Source organism: Lolium rigidum, chromosome 1 (genome assembly GCF_022539505.1).
Source record: "Lolium rigidum isolate FL_2022 chromosome 1, APGP_CSIRO_Lrig_0.1, whole genome shotgun sequence".
NCBI classification, from domain to species: domain Eukaryota; kingdom Viridiplantae; phylum Streptophyta; class Magnoliopsida; order Poales; family Poaceae; genus Lolium; species Lolium rigidum.
This window is the reverse complement of record NC_061508.1, coordinates 232,846,882-232,860,796: the sequence shown is the minus strand read 5'-3', so window position 1 is coordinate 232,860,796 and position 13,915 is coordinate 232,846,882. Positions and strand designations below refer to the sequence as shown.

General features: G+C 47.6%; 1 protein-coding gene and 1 non-coding gene across 2 annotated transcripts; both read left to right on the top strand.

Annotated features, from left to right (window-relative positions):
• Positions 1 to 3,443: 3,443 nt before the first annotated feature.
• LOC124655972 (uncharacterized acetyltransferase At3g50280-like) lies at positions 3,444 to 4,829 on the top strand. The gene has a single exon (XM_047194795.1). The coding sequence runs from the start codon at positions 3,444 to 3,446 to the stop codon at positions 4,827 to 4,829; it is 1,386 nt and encodes a 461-aa protein (XP_047050751.1).
• An 8,112-nt stretch (positions 4,830 to 12,941) lies between these two features.
• LOC124685515 lies at positions 12,942 to 13,080 on the top strand. Its single transcript, XR_006997501.1, has one exon. It is a non-coding gene; the product is annotated as a small nucleolar RNA Z247 (small nucleolar RNA).
• Positions 13,081 to 13,915: the final 835 nt, after the last annotated feature.

Here is a 13,915-nt window from a genome sequence, read left to right as displayed (position 1 = left end):
CCACGCACATCATCAGAAAACAGGTGGCCTCACCAAAAATCCCTATAGTGATAAACTCCTTATTTAGGCTTGCTACTTTGATGGAAAAAATCGAAAGGTATTCAGAAGAACACAAACCTAGATTCGAAAACTTAAACTGGTCCAGCAAACCTTGAACGCACACCACTGCACACACGCTTGAGAAGTCGCCGCCACCATCTTCCGCGGACCGATATTCGGGAAGGTTAACACATTGACCTTGCTAGACATGTCATCGACGCCACCTCCATGCGCGAGTCCATCGCGCATTGCACCATGCCACCGAGACTCACCGATGTCGACGTGGTATATGCACACTGCTCCACCTCCAACCATTGTCTTCTCCAAAAATGATGCCCCCTTCCCTAGCAAGGAGAACGGCGTCGTGCACCGCCTTCGTCCAATCAGGGAGACCCGGTTCTGGGGTTTCCCCTAGTGCTGCAGGAACAATGCCTTCAACAAGGTAGCGATGAACAGGCGCCGCCATTATCTGCCATGACCGAAGTTAGGAATGGATTTCACCAGCAGCAATGCTTCGCCGTCGGGGACTAGATGACGGATCTCGAAACCTTCCAAACTAGCCACAAACTAGCTAATCCCCTCTGGCGAAAGATAAGACCAGCACCGCCCATGATTCCTCATGTTGCAGGTCTACCCTAGGATCATCGTCGGCTGCCAACGTATAGGTCATCAAGATACAGTACACGTCCCGACCAAGGCCATATGGGCTCAGATCGCATGCCCACTCCACGCCGCACCCACCGCCGCTAGACCACTGAGGTCCCTAGGCCAACACTGTCACCCGCAGATGGTCGGAGCGGGCGCCACCGATGCGCTTCAATGGTGGCCGAGGAGCTCCTCACCCATCGTCGCCAAGGCATACGGGCTTTGTCCAGGGACGCCTCCGGCGGCGGCGGGTGGGGATGCCCCTAGGGCTCTCACAATGAATATGCTGCTTTCTACAAAATCTATGTACCAATTTTTGCAAAGGATTATTTCTGGAGCTGGTAATGATTTTTTTTTTGGAAGGCTAAGCTCCCGTTTGAAATATAAAATTATTGTGGATGTTGTATCACGATGCTATCTTGACAAGGGAGAATACGAGAATAAGAAAATGGCTTGGATGTCCAAAGTACAAACGGTATCTTATGTAAAAATATTGAAAATGAAAATCATCTCCTTTTGTCTTGTGATACGGCTGAATTTATTTGGGGAGCTTGCATGGAAACTATTTCTTTTCCTAAAAACTTGTGGCAAAGTTTAGTGTGGTTTTATGCTTTCATGCAGAGGGATGAGAAAATTTATACTCCGTTAGCTGATTCTTTTTTGTCTATTTCAACTATCAGGAACAAGGCAACCTTTGTGAATATATGTAATCAAGTCCCATGAGGTGATTTTGTTAACTATATGTTCCTTTATTAACATCGGGGTGCAGAGTGGATCAAGGGAGGTGCGAATTGGCTGATGACCAAGCTGATGGAGTTGTCCAGGCCGAACCCACGGTGGGGAACCAAATGTTGGGATTTTGATGACGGGGGACGGGGGACGGGGCGGGGGGGGGGGGGTCTTAGGCCGAGCTTCTCATGGATGCTTCGTCTTGTCAGCTTTTCGTGTTGGTTATGTTGGGTTGGTGGATGTTGATCTGTTTGATCTCCTTAACTTCTAGTCGGTCGTTTTGGTTTTGTTGATAGTGCCGACATATTTTTGCCACGTAGAAGATGTTTTGATGCAGAGCATCTGTTAGCAAATTCCCTATTGGTGCGAGGGCACTTATTTTTTCCGTTTTCTTTTGTTTTACTTTCTAAATGATGTTGAAAATTGTTATTTCCATTTTGAAAGTAATGCAAAGAGGAGTAGCCCGGATTGAAAAATCTTGCTCATTCAGAAGAAATAATTTACAAAAATCCATAACCCACTAGATTCTCCACATACTAGAATCCCTACAAAATTAGTATCACTTGTTCTTAGCCGGTTACTGCATTCAGTGTTTCAGTTTAATCATCATAATCACATAGAACAGTACAGTAATTGCAGAATATTTAAATCATAATTTTTTTTATAAAGAGAATATATTAATATCACGAAGATACCTTGCAACAATGTAGTGTTCTAATGATCATACGGATGCACACAACAAATAAAAAATACGGAAAAGAAAAATCCTGCTAAAGTGACCAATTTCTTGTAACAGTGGGCCAAACACCACGAAGAAAACAGCATCAGCAATCCATGAACTCTACTCATCCAGCATAGGAGCTGGTTATCGCAACCAAGGAAGTATCATTCCCAACCGGTGACTATCTTGTAGTGCTTAAGAAGCTGGTCATTCTGAGTAGAATTATTTGCATTGCAAACAGAATACTACCGCCACTACAAGACGTGCCCTAGGTTGTCGTATCCTCAGATCCTCTTAGGGCAAGCGACGTGTTTCATCCCCGAGTTTCCTTTTCTGTTAGATGGAACTGATTCCTTAATTCCCGATGTCTCACAAGTCTAAGTTGCTAACATTTCATGATCCCTATCAAAATGTCCTTGAGATAGAGAAATAAACTCTAGTATTCCCTCGCTTCCTCCTCTACTCGTCTTCTCCATTTCTACCTTCTTATAGTTTGCGGAGAAGGATTTTGGATAGCTCCACGCCCGCATTTACCCCTAGCTATATTTAATAGCATAATTTAGTGGTTGGATGTAGATGTTTACTTTCACTAGTGGAGTGTCGCGGCCCGTAACGGGTTCTAGTCTTGGTTTACCAACCGGGACTATACATGCAGGACTAAAGGGCCTTTAGTCCTGGCCCCGTTACCAGGCGGGAAAAATGGCCCTTCACGTGGCCGCGATACTTTCACTAGTTTCTTCTCTCTATTAAAATAAAAATGCAAAAAAAACAAAAAAATATTTTAATTTTTAAAAAAGTTTGGAAGCGGCGTTTGGAGGACGTGGCTGGTGAGCGACGTTCCTCAAACACGATATAAACGAAACACGTTTTCCAAACGCTCAATCCGACAGCAATTTGAGAATGCTTTAGGATACAGCTGGAGATAAACGGGAGCCGTCGCTCCGACATCCATGCCGGCCCTGACAGCACATCGCCTAACCAAAGATGAATAACTCACTGCCACCAATCACCACCGCACCCCACTGGTCCCTCTGACCAGCCTGAGTAGGGGCGGAGACAGAAAAAAGGTGTCGATGTGATAAACAGGTGTATGAAAATTATTGGGTGGGCCTTGAGATCTATAATGCAGAAGTTTTAGGAGGTTTTAAGAGGTTTATGCAACAACAAAAAAAGACATAAAGAAGGGGTCACAGAAAAATCAGCACGCAGCATAGGCAGGTCGCACGCAGCCATCAAACCGACCGTGACCCATGAGGCCATGACTAGTCGACCACTCCTCCCTGGCCTGCCAGAGTAAACTGAAGCATCGATGGGCGACGTAAGCATCGTGTCCCGGCGCATGATCCGGCCGGAACCGGAACCAACCACCTCGCCGCCGGAGACCATCCACCTCACGCCATGGGACCTGCGGATGATCACCGTGGATCACATCCAGAAGGGACTTCTTCTGCCCAAGCCTGCCACCGCCATCGTCGAACACCTTGCGTCATCTTTCGGGCGTGCTCTCGGACGCTTCTACCCCTTCGCCGGCCGCCTCGTTGCCACGCCGGGCCGCAGCGACTGCGACGGAGAGTCACCTAAGAGCCTCGTCGTTTCGCTGCGCTGCAGCGCCGAGGGCGCCGAGTTCGTGCACGCCGTGGCACCCGGCGTCACCGTCGCGGACGTCACCGCCGCGCTCTGCGTTCCGCGGGTGGTCTGGTCCTTCTTCCCGCTCGACGGGATGCTCGGCGTGAACGCCATCGCCGACTCCCTCCCGGTCATGGCCGCTCAGGTCACCGAGCTCGCCGACGGCGTGTTCGTCGCCCTGTCGCTGAACCACGGAGTCGCCGACGGGACAGCCTTCTGGCGCTTCTTCAACACCTGGTCGGAGATCAGCCACCGCAGCGTCGACGGCGACGGTGGCTGCCAGGTCTCCTCGCCTTTGCCGGTGCACCGGAGGTGGTTCCTCGACGGCTGCCCCGTTCCAATCCCCCTGCCCTTCGGCAGCGTGGAGGACATCGTCGGCCAGCGCATAGGTTCGTACCCGCCGGTGCAGGAGTGCTTCCTCCGTTTCTCGGCGGAGAGCGTGAAGAAGCTCAAGGCGAAGGCGAACGCCGAGATGTCCGGCACCGCCACCGCCACAATTTCCTCGCTACAGGCCCTGCTGGCGCACCTGTGGCGCGCGGCGTGCCGGGCTCGGAGGCTTGCACCGGATCAGGAGACGCTGTACACTCTCCTCGTCGGATGCCGCGGCCGCGTGGACGGCGTTCCAACAGATTACTTGGGCAACGCGGTGGCGCATGCCGCTGCGCAGTCCCCCGCCGGCGACATCCTCGACAGAGGGCTGGGCTGGGCGGCTTGGCTCCTGAACAGAGCAGTCGCGTCGTTCAACGAGAGGAGCGCGATGGAGAAGCTCGCGTCCTGGCCCGGAGATCCCAGCTTTCCAAGCATGGCGGCGTTCTCGGCTACCGCTCACACGAGCTTGCTGACGGGGAGCTCGCCACGGTTCGACGTTTACGGGAACGACTTCGGGTGGGGCCGGCCGGTGACCGTGCGGAGCGGCGCGGGGAACAAGCTGGATGGAAAGGTGACCGTGTACGAGGGCGGAGACGGCGCGGGAAGCATGGCGCTGGAGGTCTGCCTCGCCCCGGAGGCGCTCGCCAGGCTCGTCGCCGACGACGAGTTCATGGCCGCCGTTGGTACGACTGATTGTTGATTCGGCCGCTCTCTGAATGAATATATTACTGGGACGCATCGATGCTCCCGGATTCATCGTAATAATTTTGGTGCACATGGACATGGGTAGCACTGATTTCTTTATCCAGAAAAATGAAAGTCATATTTCTAAGTTTTAAAATATTCTGAAAGAAAGCATGATGTAGCCAGTAATGTATCTTGCAAACGTGCTAATTTTCAATTGGAAATAATATGTATTTTGGTCTAAATAAAAACGATGAAAATATAGCTTAAAACATAAAACATTTGAAATTGAGATTTTACACGTTGGTGGAATATATCATTAGCTACTTTTAGAACTTTATTTCATAATTTTTTAAAACCTATAAATATAAATTTTTGAATTTTTCTAAAATGCCGAGAGCACAAGTGCTCGGGAGCAAAATTGACTTCCCGGTGTAGCAGCAATCAAACTAGTACTAGTAAGTACTTGATCGTTATGGTATTGCATCAAATTTCACTTAACATTTCAAAGCAGAGTATACACTATACAGTAACAAGTTATCTTCTGCTTTCGTGTGATCTATGCCGCTGGCAGCAGCTGAACTTACGCTACAGAATAGTTTTGCTATCGCTGTGAACGCGGAATTTCCTAGCATTTATCCTAAGTTGCTTGTTAGTTTGGTGACTCCAAACGTTAAGTTGCTCCATCGCTACAACGATTTACAATGCATGGACTGGCAGAAGGGCGAAGCAACTCCTGATTTCCTGACATCTCTCAAGCTTAGGAGCTTCTAACATTTCACGTAGACCCTGTCATGTTCAAAACGTAAGTCCCTCGCTCTTCCTTTCTCCACTCCATTTCTCTCTTCTACTTCATTCACAGAAAATATACTAGGTGGTACCCTTGTGTTATCATGTTCGAACCATACCATCTCTTATATAACAAAGTTCCATTGAATGTAGACGCACGATGTTTCACTGTATAAATGCTATAGATTTCCAACAGTGTACCTTGCCATGGATTAGGAAGCATGTGATTTGTATTCAAGAGTACACTGTTTGGCTTGTAAATTTCGGATGCTCTCATGGATGAAGCTTCAGGGCTGACCAATAACCACATTTATCACCAAACCAAATGGGTCTGTCATACATATACCAGTTAGGCTATATGCATCAATTGATGCAAAAGCCAGGGCACTCCACGTTTCAAAAAAAAAAAACAAATACATACACCAGCTTATAAACCTTAATCTGCTAATCAATGTGAGTCTTATTTGCGTGGAAAACTGAATTTGTACGGTAAAACGAATTCTCCATGGTGTGCTCATTCGCGTACAAAATAAAAATGGTGATCGTTATCAAAGGGAAGAATACACTGAATGTAGAATCTTCATATTATCTTATATTTACTAATTGGAGACTCCCCACGAGCCTCCACGTTAATCCTGAGAGATTAGCAGTTGATGTCCGTCAGATTGACCAATGCTAGATCGTTTGCCGTCGGATGTTCTATCTGTGCCGTGACTTCCACACCCGCCTGGGCCGTTCCTCTCTATTTCTATCCACAACTGTAACAGGAAAAAAAATACCCTAATCATGGCCTCCTTCCTAATCTCGCGCTGCCCAGTAATTCGACGGCCACGCTTTCCAACCTGCCTCCGGTTTCCGTCCGCGCATGCAGGTGGAGATGCAGCGTCCGATCTCCGGTTCTCATGTGCCCATGCAGCAGTAGAACTGTAGAAGGAGGGTACGGTAAATCTTCACAGCATCCAGTGCTGAACTACACAACAAGAATTCTTTTCTGATCAGATCGAGGATCCGTGAAGCATGGCCTAGCTGCCGCCACCTATGGTATGAATTGTTGAATCATGGTCGATTTTATGCATGCATGGTAGGACCCAACAAAACCATCGCTCCACTGATTGGTTTTCGCATGCAATACATGTCTACATGGTCCACGTTTGCTTTTACCCATAGCACTTAATTATCTTAGTAGTAGTTGGTAGTAGTAAAACTAATTACCGATAAAACAGGGTTTGATCCATGTTCAGCTGCAAACTATATTTATAATCTCAGCATCTTGGACTAATCCATCGTCTATTTTAGTCTAACATATCAACTTATAAGGTGATGATTGATTCAGTACGGGAGGAAGTTATACGGACAACTACAGTTTAACGCAGATTAGCTGCCGACGTCCGTCGATGGTGAAACTGCGGACCTACAGAAAACTGGTGGACTGACGAAACAAGCGCGAGACTATTTTGTTCGCAGGTGGGTGATGCATTCCTCGGTGGTAATGAATTCAGTATTCTTAATCTTATGCTCAAATTTTCTAATCATACTTTCTATACACAAGATTTCCTGTGTATCGAAATATAAGATGTTTTAGTATACTAAAATAGAGTACCGCAACATCTTATATTCTGGTACGACCGCAATTATGTCTAAATTTGTCTAAGGGCATTGCATATATCATTCACCGAGTTTTTATTGGACATACTCCCTCCAGAATTAGTTGACTCACATTTGTAGAAGCCTGCAAATCTAGAAAAAAGTGAGCTAGTTGATTCCGGGCCGAGGGAATAGTAGGAACCTATCTTAGATGTTTCAAGTTTTCAAAAAACGATACTACTTTTCTTCATTTAAATAGGTTGTGGTAGTGTATTGCCGAACATGCTAATCTTTAAAACCTAGGCTTCTAATTCTCCGTTGTTTGGTAAACCCTCTCAAAATATTGCATAAACATTATTGATTGTTCCATAGATTTTATATTATAGATGTTGATATTTTTCCTAAATATTTAGTCAAACTATAAAAAGTTTGATTCCCTATAGATTCTTTTTGTATTAATTGGAAGAAAACCCATTAATTTAAAATACTGTAACCTATATATTTCGTTAAATCTAAGAAATTCTCTGCCGATTGTTTTGTTGCTGTCTCCTCATAATCAATTCAGGCAGCAGGCCATGAGTACGAATACGCCTTTAACTCATGAAAGACAACGCTTTGAGACTGCAAAAAGGCTTCGACGATGCATACAGACTCGGTGAGCAGACAATTTATTTTTTGACTACATCCTCCCAAATCTATACAACATTATCCGAAACTGATGGGAAGTACGAATTTGTGGCCTGCTGATTAGTGTATCTAGAGCAACAAGTTGCATTTCTTGATTTCATTTTATATCTACAGAATCACAAGTTCGTAATAATTAATACATGTGGAAAACTATTCAGTGGCTAAAATAAATCATATCATGTGAAATATGTAATGTACTACCTCTGTTTCAATGAATAAAGCATTTTTTACCAAACTATGTAATGTTTCATCAAGTTTTTAGAAAAGAACATTAATATGTACGCCAGCCTCCTACACTCACATGCATCTTAATCATGGTTACATTTTTTTTTTGACTACACCCTCCCAAATCCATATACTTCCCCCGTCCCTAAAATGTTGCTCCACTTTATCTAGATACTGGTGCATATAGACATAATTTAGTTATAAACATATCTATATCAAGAAAAAATTGAGAAGCTTTTTTTGAAACGGAGGGAGTAGCATTATGTGGCATTGATGGGAAGTGCTATTTCTGGCATGCAGATCAGCGTATCTAGGGCAACAGGTTGCATTTGTCGACTTCATTTTATTTCCTATAGAATCACAAGTTTGTAATAATAAATATATGTGGAAAACTATTTAGTGGCTAAAGAACGTTTTCCAGAAGTGCTTTGTGCTACCTTTATTCCAATGAATAAAGAACTTTTTCCAGAAGTCAAACTATGTAAAGTTCGATCAATTTGTACAAAAGATCATGGATATATAAAATACATAATAAATATCCTTAGATATATTATAAATTATTATTTCATATTTTATGAATATAATATTGTAGTTGTTTATAAAGTTTGGTCAGACTTTACTTAGCATAGGGCCTCAACTTTCACACCCTTTCTCACTTCTACTTAAACTGAAGTTACTATAAACTAATTTCATGATTAAGGACCATAAGAAGAAACAATTAGTGATAAAAGATATGATGTAACAATTTAATAACACCGTTGTTGTTAATCCCAAAGAATAATGTGAAACACAAAAATGTAAGCCCGTGCGATGCACGGGTTGATGACTAGTTTACCCTAATTCAAATTTGTATGGAAAAATGAATTATACTTACAGCAGGCTGCTCAAATGATCAGCAAGAAACAGCTGATCAAATGATCACACCTCTCCTTCCATGTCCAGTTTGTTTTGGGCGAATCAATATCAAGACCAACGAAGGGAGTCGCACATTCCGTGCGACTAGACTAGCGTGTCATTTCTTCCTATAAATGATGCTATGCTACCATGCCATCCAGGGTTCTGAAAGGGGAAAACCAATCCTGCTCGTCCAATCATGTGCGACAGTAATTTTTTCAGCCCCACTTTTCATAGCAACCGTTGGATGCAGTGATTTCTTTTTGCACCTCTGGCTCGTCTAGATGGGTCAATGATGGTTGGGACCAGCCTTTTGCGGGACCGGCAGACAGAGGCAGCCACACTACTCGTTTTATGTCGCCTTCCTTCACGTAACTACAGGGAAGAAGTGAAAACCTAGATCGCACGGGGCACCCTCCAATCCGTCGCCTCTCTCTCCTCCCCAATCCCCGCACGAGCTCTCTCTTCCCCAATCCCAAGGTCTCCTCCTCCCCTAATCACAACAGCGAATGTGGCCAGCGGCAGGAGCAGCAGCAGATCGTGCAGCTCTAGGAAAGGAGGGTGATGGGGGCGGCTGGAGACGGCATCAGCTGCGGCACGGAGCGCGCGCCCGAGCGGAGGCGACGACTGGACATGTCCTTGCCCAATCCCCGATGAACTCTCTCCTCCTCCCAGCGGTGGTGCGCCGCCTCTTCTCGGGATGGAGTCGGACGGGGACGGCCTCTGTGGGGAGGTTGAGGAGCTGGTGCGGCCGTCGGGTGAGAGCGCGGGGAGGAGCAGGAGGAGGGAGCGGAGGACCACGCGGCTCAGCGCCGATGCGGTCAAGAAACCTGCAGCGGCGGCGTCCATCGACCATCAGCATAGGTACACATGCATGCCAGGCCGCACTTTTCTCGGCTTTCCTTTGGGTTCCCCTTCGATTCGCTATTATACACCTCTTCTTAGGGTTTGTCTCTCGTTCTGTGAGCCAGAGAATACTGGTCCTCGGTTCCTCGGCTTAGAGCATCACTAGTAGTACCCCTAAACCCTCAAACCTTCAAAGCATTTTAAGGATTGAGAATTGGCAGTTTTTGTCACTTTTGAGGGGTGAAAACAGAGGCAAAGACTAGAACCCTCAAACCCTCAAATTTTTAAGGATTCGAGGGTTCTAGTCTTTGTCGCAACCCTCAAACCCTCAAACTGTTATTTGACATATATCACAATTATCACTGGAAAAACACATTCAACCATGAAAGAAACTAGGACATGAAAGATCATTGATGCATAGTTTAATAGTTTACATCACAAAATCGTCATCTTCCACCTCTCGTCGGCACCGTCACTAAAAAGTTGCACCTTGGTGCCATCTCCTAGACCGCCCCACCGCCATCAAGCACCTCCATATATAGGTGTCGGTGGTGGAGTCCTCCACACCGCCGTCGCCACCACCACTCATCGGAGTGTCACCCTGAAGAGTAGAGGGCGCAGCACGGAATATCCTCTTCCTCTCCGCGATGTCTTCCTTGTACTCCTTCCACCATGCTAATTGCTCTTCATCCATGTCCTTCTTCGACATCATCATGTGCTCCTTCTCTTCCACCATGAGTTCTTTCCATGCCTTTGCTTCTTTGACCTTGATCATCCTCTCCTCCAACTCGGCCTTGCGAGCTCTTTTTTCGGCCTTGCGCTTCGCTTCTTCACGCCTTGCTTCAACTTGTGCAAGTTTCACCTCTTTCTTCTTCTCGGTGATAAGAAGCTTTTTCTCCAATGTCTTCATTGTCAATGTCTCCCTTGACTTCATCATGTGCTCCATCTTCTCCCTCATGCTTGACACCTCTCCTTCCATTTTCATCCTTAACTTTGCCTTCTTGGTTCCCTCGGGCTTTCCCGCGTTCATTTCCTCCTCATCACTATTGTCCATCCTAAGCATTGCCGACTTCTTGGGTGCGGTCTCTTGATCCCTCAACTTCCACTTGTCAAAATCTTTGAGATGTTCCCAAGCATGCTTAAATGCGAATGGTTTTCCCTTGAAAGCGGGCATCTCCATGTACAATGCCCTCCTACAAGAACACACACATGCATAGAACATCAAAATAACACACATATGCATAGACCATCAAAATAACACACATATGCACTTACATAGTCATTCTCGACGCTTCCACTAGGCGGTGCATCAATCACTTGTGCCATTGCCGCACTACAACGAGCACATTGGGGCTTCATCAACTCCCGCCGGCCTTAAAGCGACCGGTATGAACGAGAGATGTACCCACCGGTCTTCGACTTCATCTTGCAATAGGTGTCCTCTATGCGTTGCCAATATCGTTTACCGGTTTGATCGGTACCGGTGCTTGCATCCATCCCCATAGCAGCCCAAGCACGAACCAAGAGAATGTCTTCAGCGACGCTATAGTTGGTGGAGCGCACGACGGTGGAGCGGGCGGCGGTGGTTGCATCTATCTCGGTCACCTCGTCATCATCTTCCTCTTCCTCCTCCTCCTCTTCCTCCAATTCATCACCACACCCAAAGGGCTCGAGAGTAGGAGCCCCGAGGTCCACCTCCGCGTCTTGGAGAAGCCCCATGAACGATGGTTCCGGTGTGGGCGTTACATCGAACACCTCGTGCACGACGGTTGGAGGAGCGGCGATTGTGGGCGCCGACGCGGCCTTCTTCCGCGCGGTGGTCTTCTTGACGGTGGGCTTGGTGCCCGCGGGCTTCTTTGGCCCTAGCGTCGCCTTCTTCCGACCCCCAGGTATGCTCATCCTCTTCTCTCTTTTCCTATTTATTCTCACTAGCAAGAGATGGCGCGGCGGCACGCGCCCATTGTGGTTGCAAGTTGAAGGATAAAAGATAGGGTTTTTTCCGGTGTGTTTCATAGTTTTCATGAATGTAGTATTACTCGGACATGATTGTCAGCAATATCATCTACCAAGCAAAAGTGTAGATACCTGTGGACATGGTAAATGTATGGGTAAATTGACGTGCAGAATAGCTATCAAGTTTAGATCTATGTCAAATTTGATCACACCATTGAACTTAAACGTGGGGAATAGCTGTCCAGTTTAGTTGCGGATTTCCTCAATGTACTGAGGCCTTTATGCTCCTACCTAAGTAAACCAAAACTGGAGAGGGAAAGCACGAATTCGGTACACAAAGATTATAGTTTATTACTAAGTGAACTGATTGCAATGATCAGAAGTAATAAAAAGTTACATAAGATCAAGGACTACTTTCAGTACATCGATTCCCAATGTACAGAGCAACATAATGTTAAATACGGTCTGTATAGGTGTATTTATACATGTATTGTAACCTGTTGATGACTATATAAATAAAGCTGATCACGTGGTGGAGACACACCACGAAACCCTAAACCTATTCTCAAACTTGGTATCAGAGCCGAACCGATCTCGGCCTCCTCTCTTCCGCCGTCGCCGCCGCCATGAGCTCCTCCGCTCAAACCTCCAAGGCCCTCGGCCCTCTCCTCGCACCGCCCAGTGCCACCACCGCCGCCGCTGTCACCACCTCCGTTCCGCCACCGGCGGTGCGCCTCAATCGGAGCAACTTCATGCAATGGCGCACTCTCTCGCTCCCAAATCTCTCCGGGCGGGATTTCACGGCTACCTCGATGGCACTACGGCTGCGCCGGCGAAGACCATCGTCGAAGGCACTGGTGACGCTGCAGTCACCGTGGATAACCCCGCCTACACCACGTGGTGGACACAGGACCAGCGTGTCCTAGGGCTACTCCTCTCGTCCATGGACGAGGACATCGCCTGCCAGATGATCGGCAGGACTACGGCCGCCGCGGTGTGGGAAGCAGTCCACGCCATGTTTGGCGCCCAGAACCGTGCCAATATTTGGCACATCCGTCGGCAGATTCAATCTCTGAGGAAGAACGACATGACCGCCGGCGAGTACATGAACAAGGTCAAGGTCCTGGCGGACACCATCGCCGCCAGATCACCTCTCAAGGACGATGAAATCATCGACTACATGATCACCGGGTTGGGCTCCGACATCAACCCCCTCGCGGCCTCTATGATCCGCGACAACCGCGCTGACTCTCTCGCGGACTTCTACTCGCACGTGCTCAGTTTTGAGTCCCTCTGTGCGGGGTAGACCCAGACCGATGACTGGTCCTCCTCTGCAAACGCAGTATCACGCTCTGGCTCCTTCCCCGCTGCCGGCCAGCCGTCGCAGCAGCGCCCCTACGACAACAACCCTGGGGGCCCCGGCACCGGTCAAGGCGCTGGTGGTGATCTCCGCCAGAACAACGGCGGCAGCAACAACTACGGCGGGGGCGGCAACAACAACCGCTCCAACGACAATTACGGTGGGGCGATCGCCGCCAGTACAACGGTGGCGGCAACGGCCGCAACAGCTGCAAGAAGATGCGGCCACAATGCCAGCTATGCACCTACTGGGGGCATGAGGCGAGCGACTGCCGCAACCGCTTCAACCCTGAGTTTGCGCCTCCACATCAGCGCTCCGGCAACTCGGCGTCCACCAGCTCCAACGACTCCCATTGGCACATGGACACGGGGGCGACGGACCACCTGACCAGCCATCTCGAGCGCCTCCACATGGCCGAACGATACGGCGGAAAGGATCACGTGCAAGTAGCCAATGGTGCAGGTTGTCAATTTCTCACATTGGTCATTCAACTTTAGCCGGTTCTTCCCTCCATTTGAAAAATATCCTGCATGTTCCAAACATCCACAAAGATCTTCTTTCTGTATATCGTCTAGTTTCCGATAATTATGTCTTTGTGGAATTTCACCGTGACTTTTTCTGTGTTAAGGACAAGGCCACGAGGAAACTTCTTCGTCTCGGTAGAAGTGAGGGCGGTCTCTACCCAGTTCCCTTTAGTCGAGCTTTGTCATCGTCGTTTCGCCATGCTCTCTCCAGCACCAAGACCACATCCGCGCAATGGCATC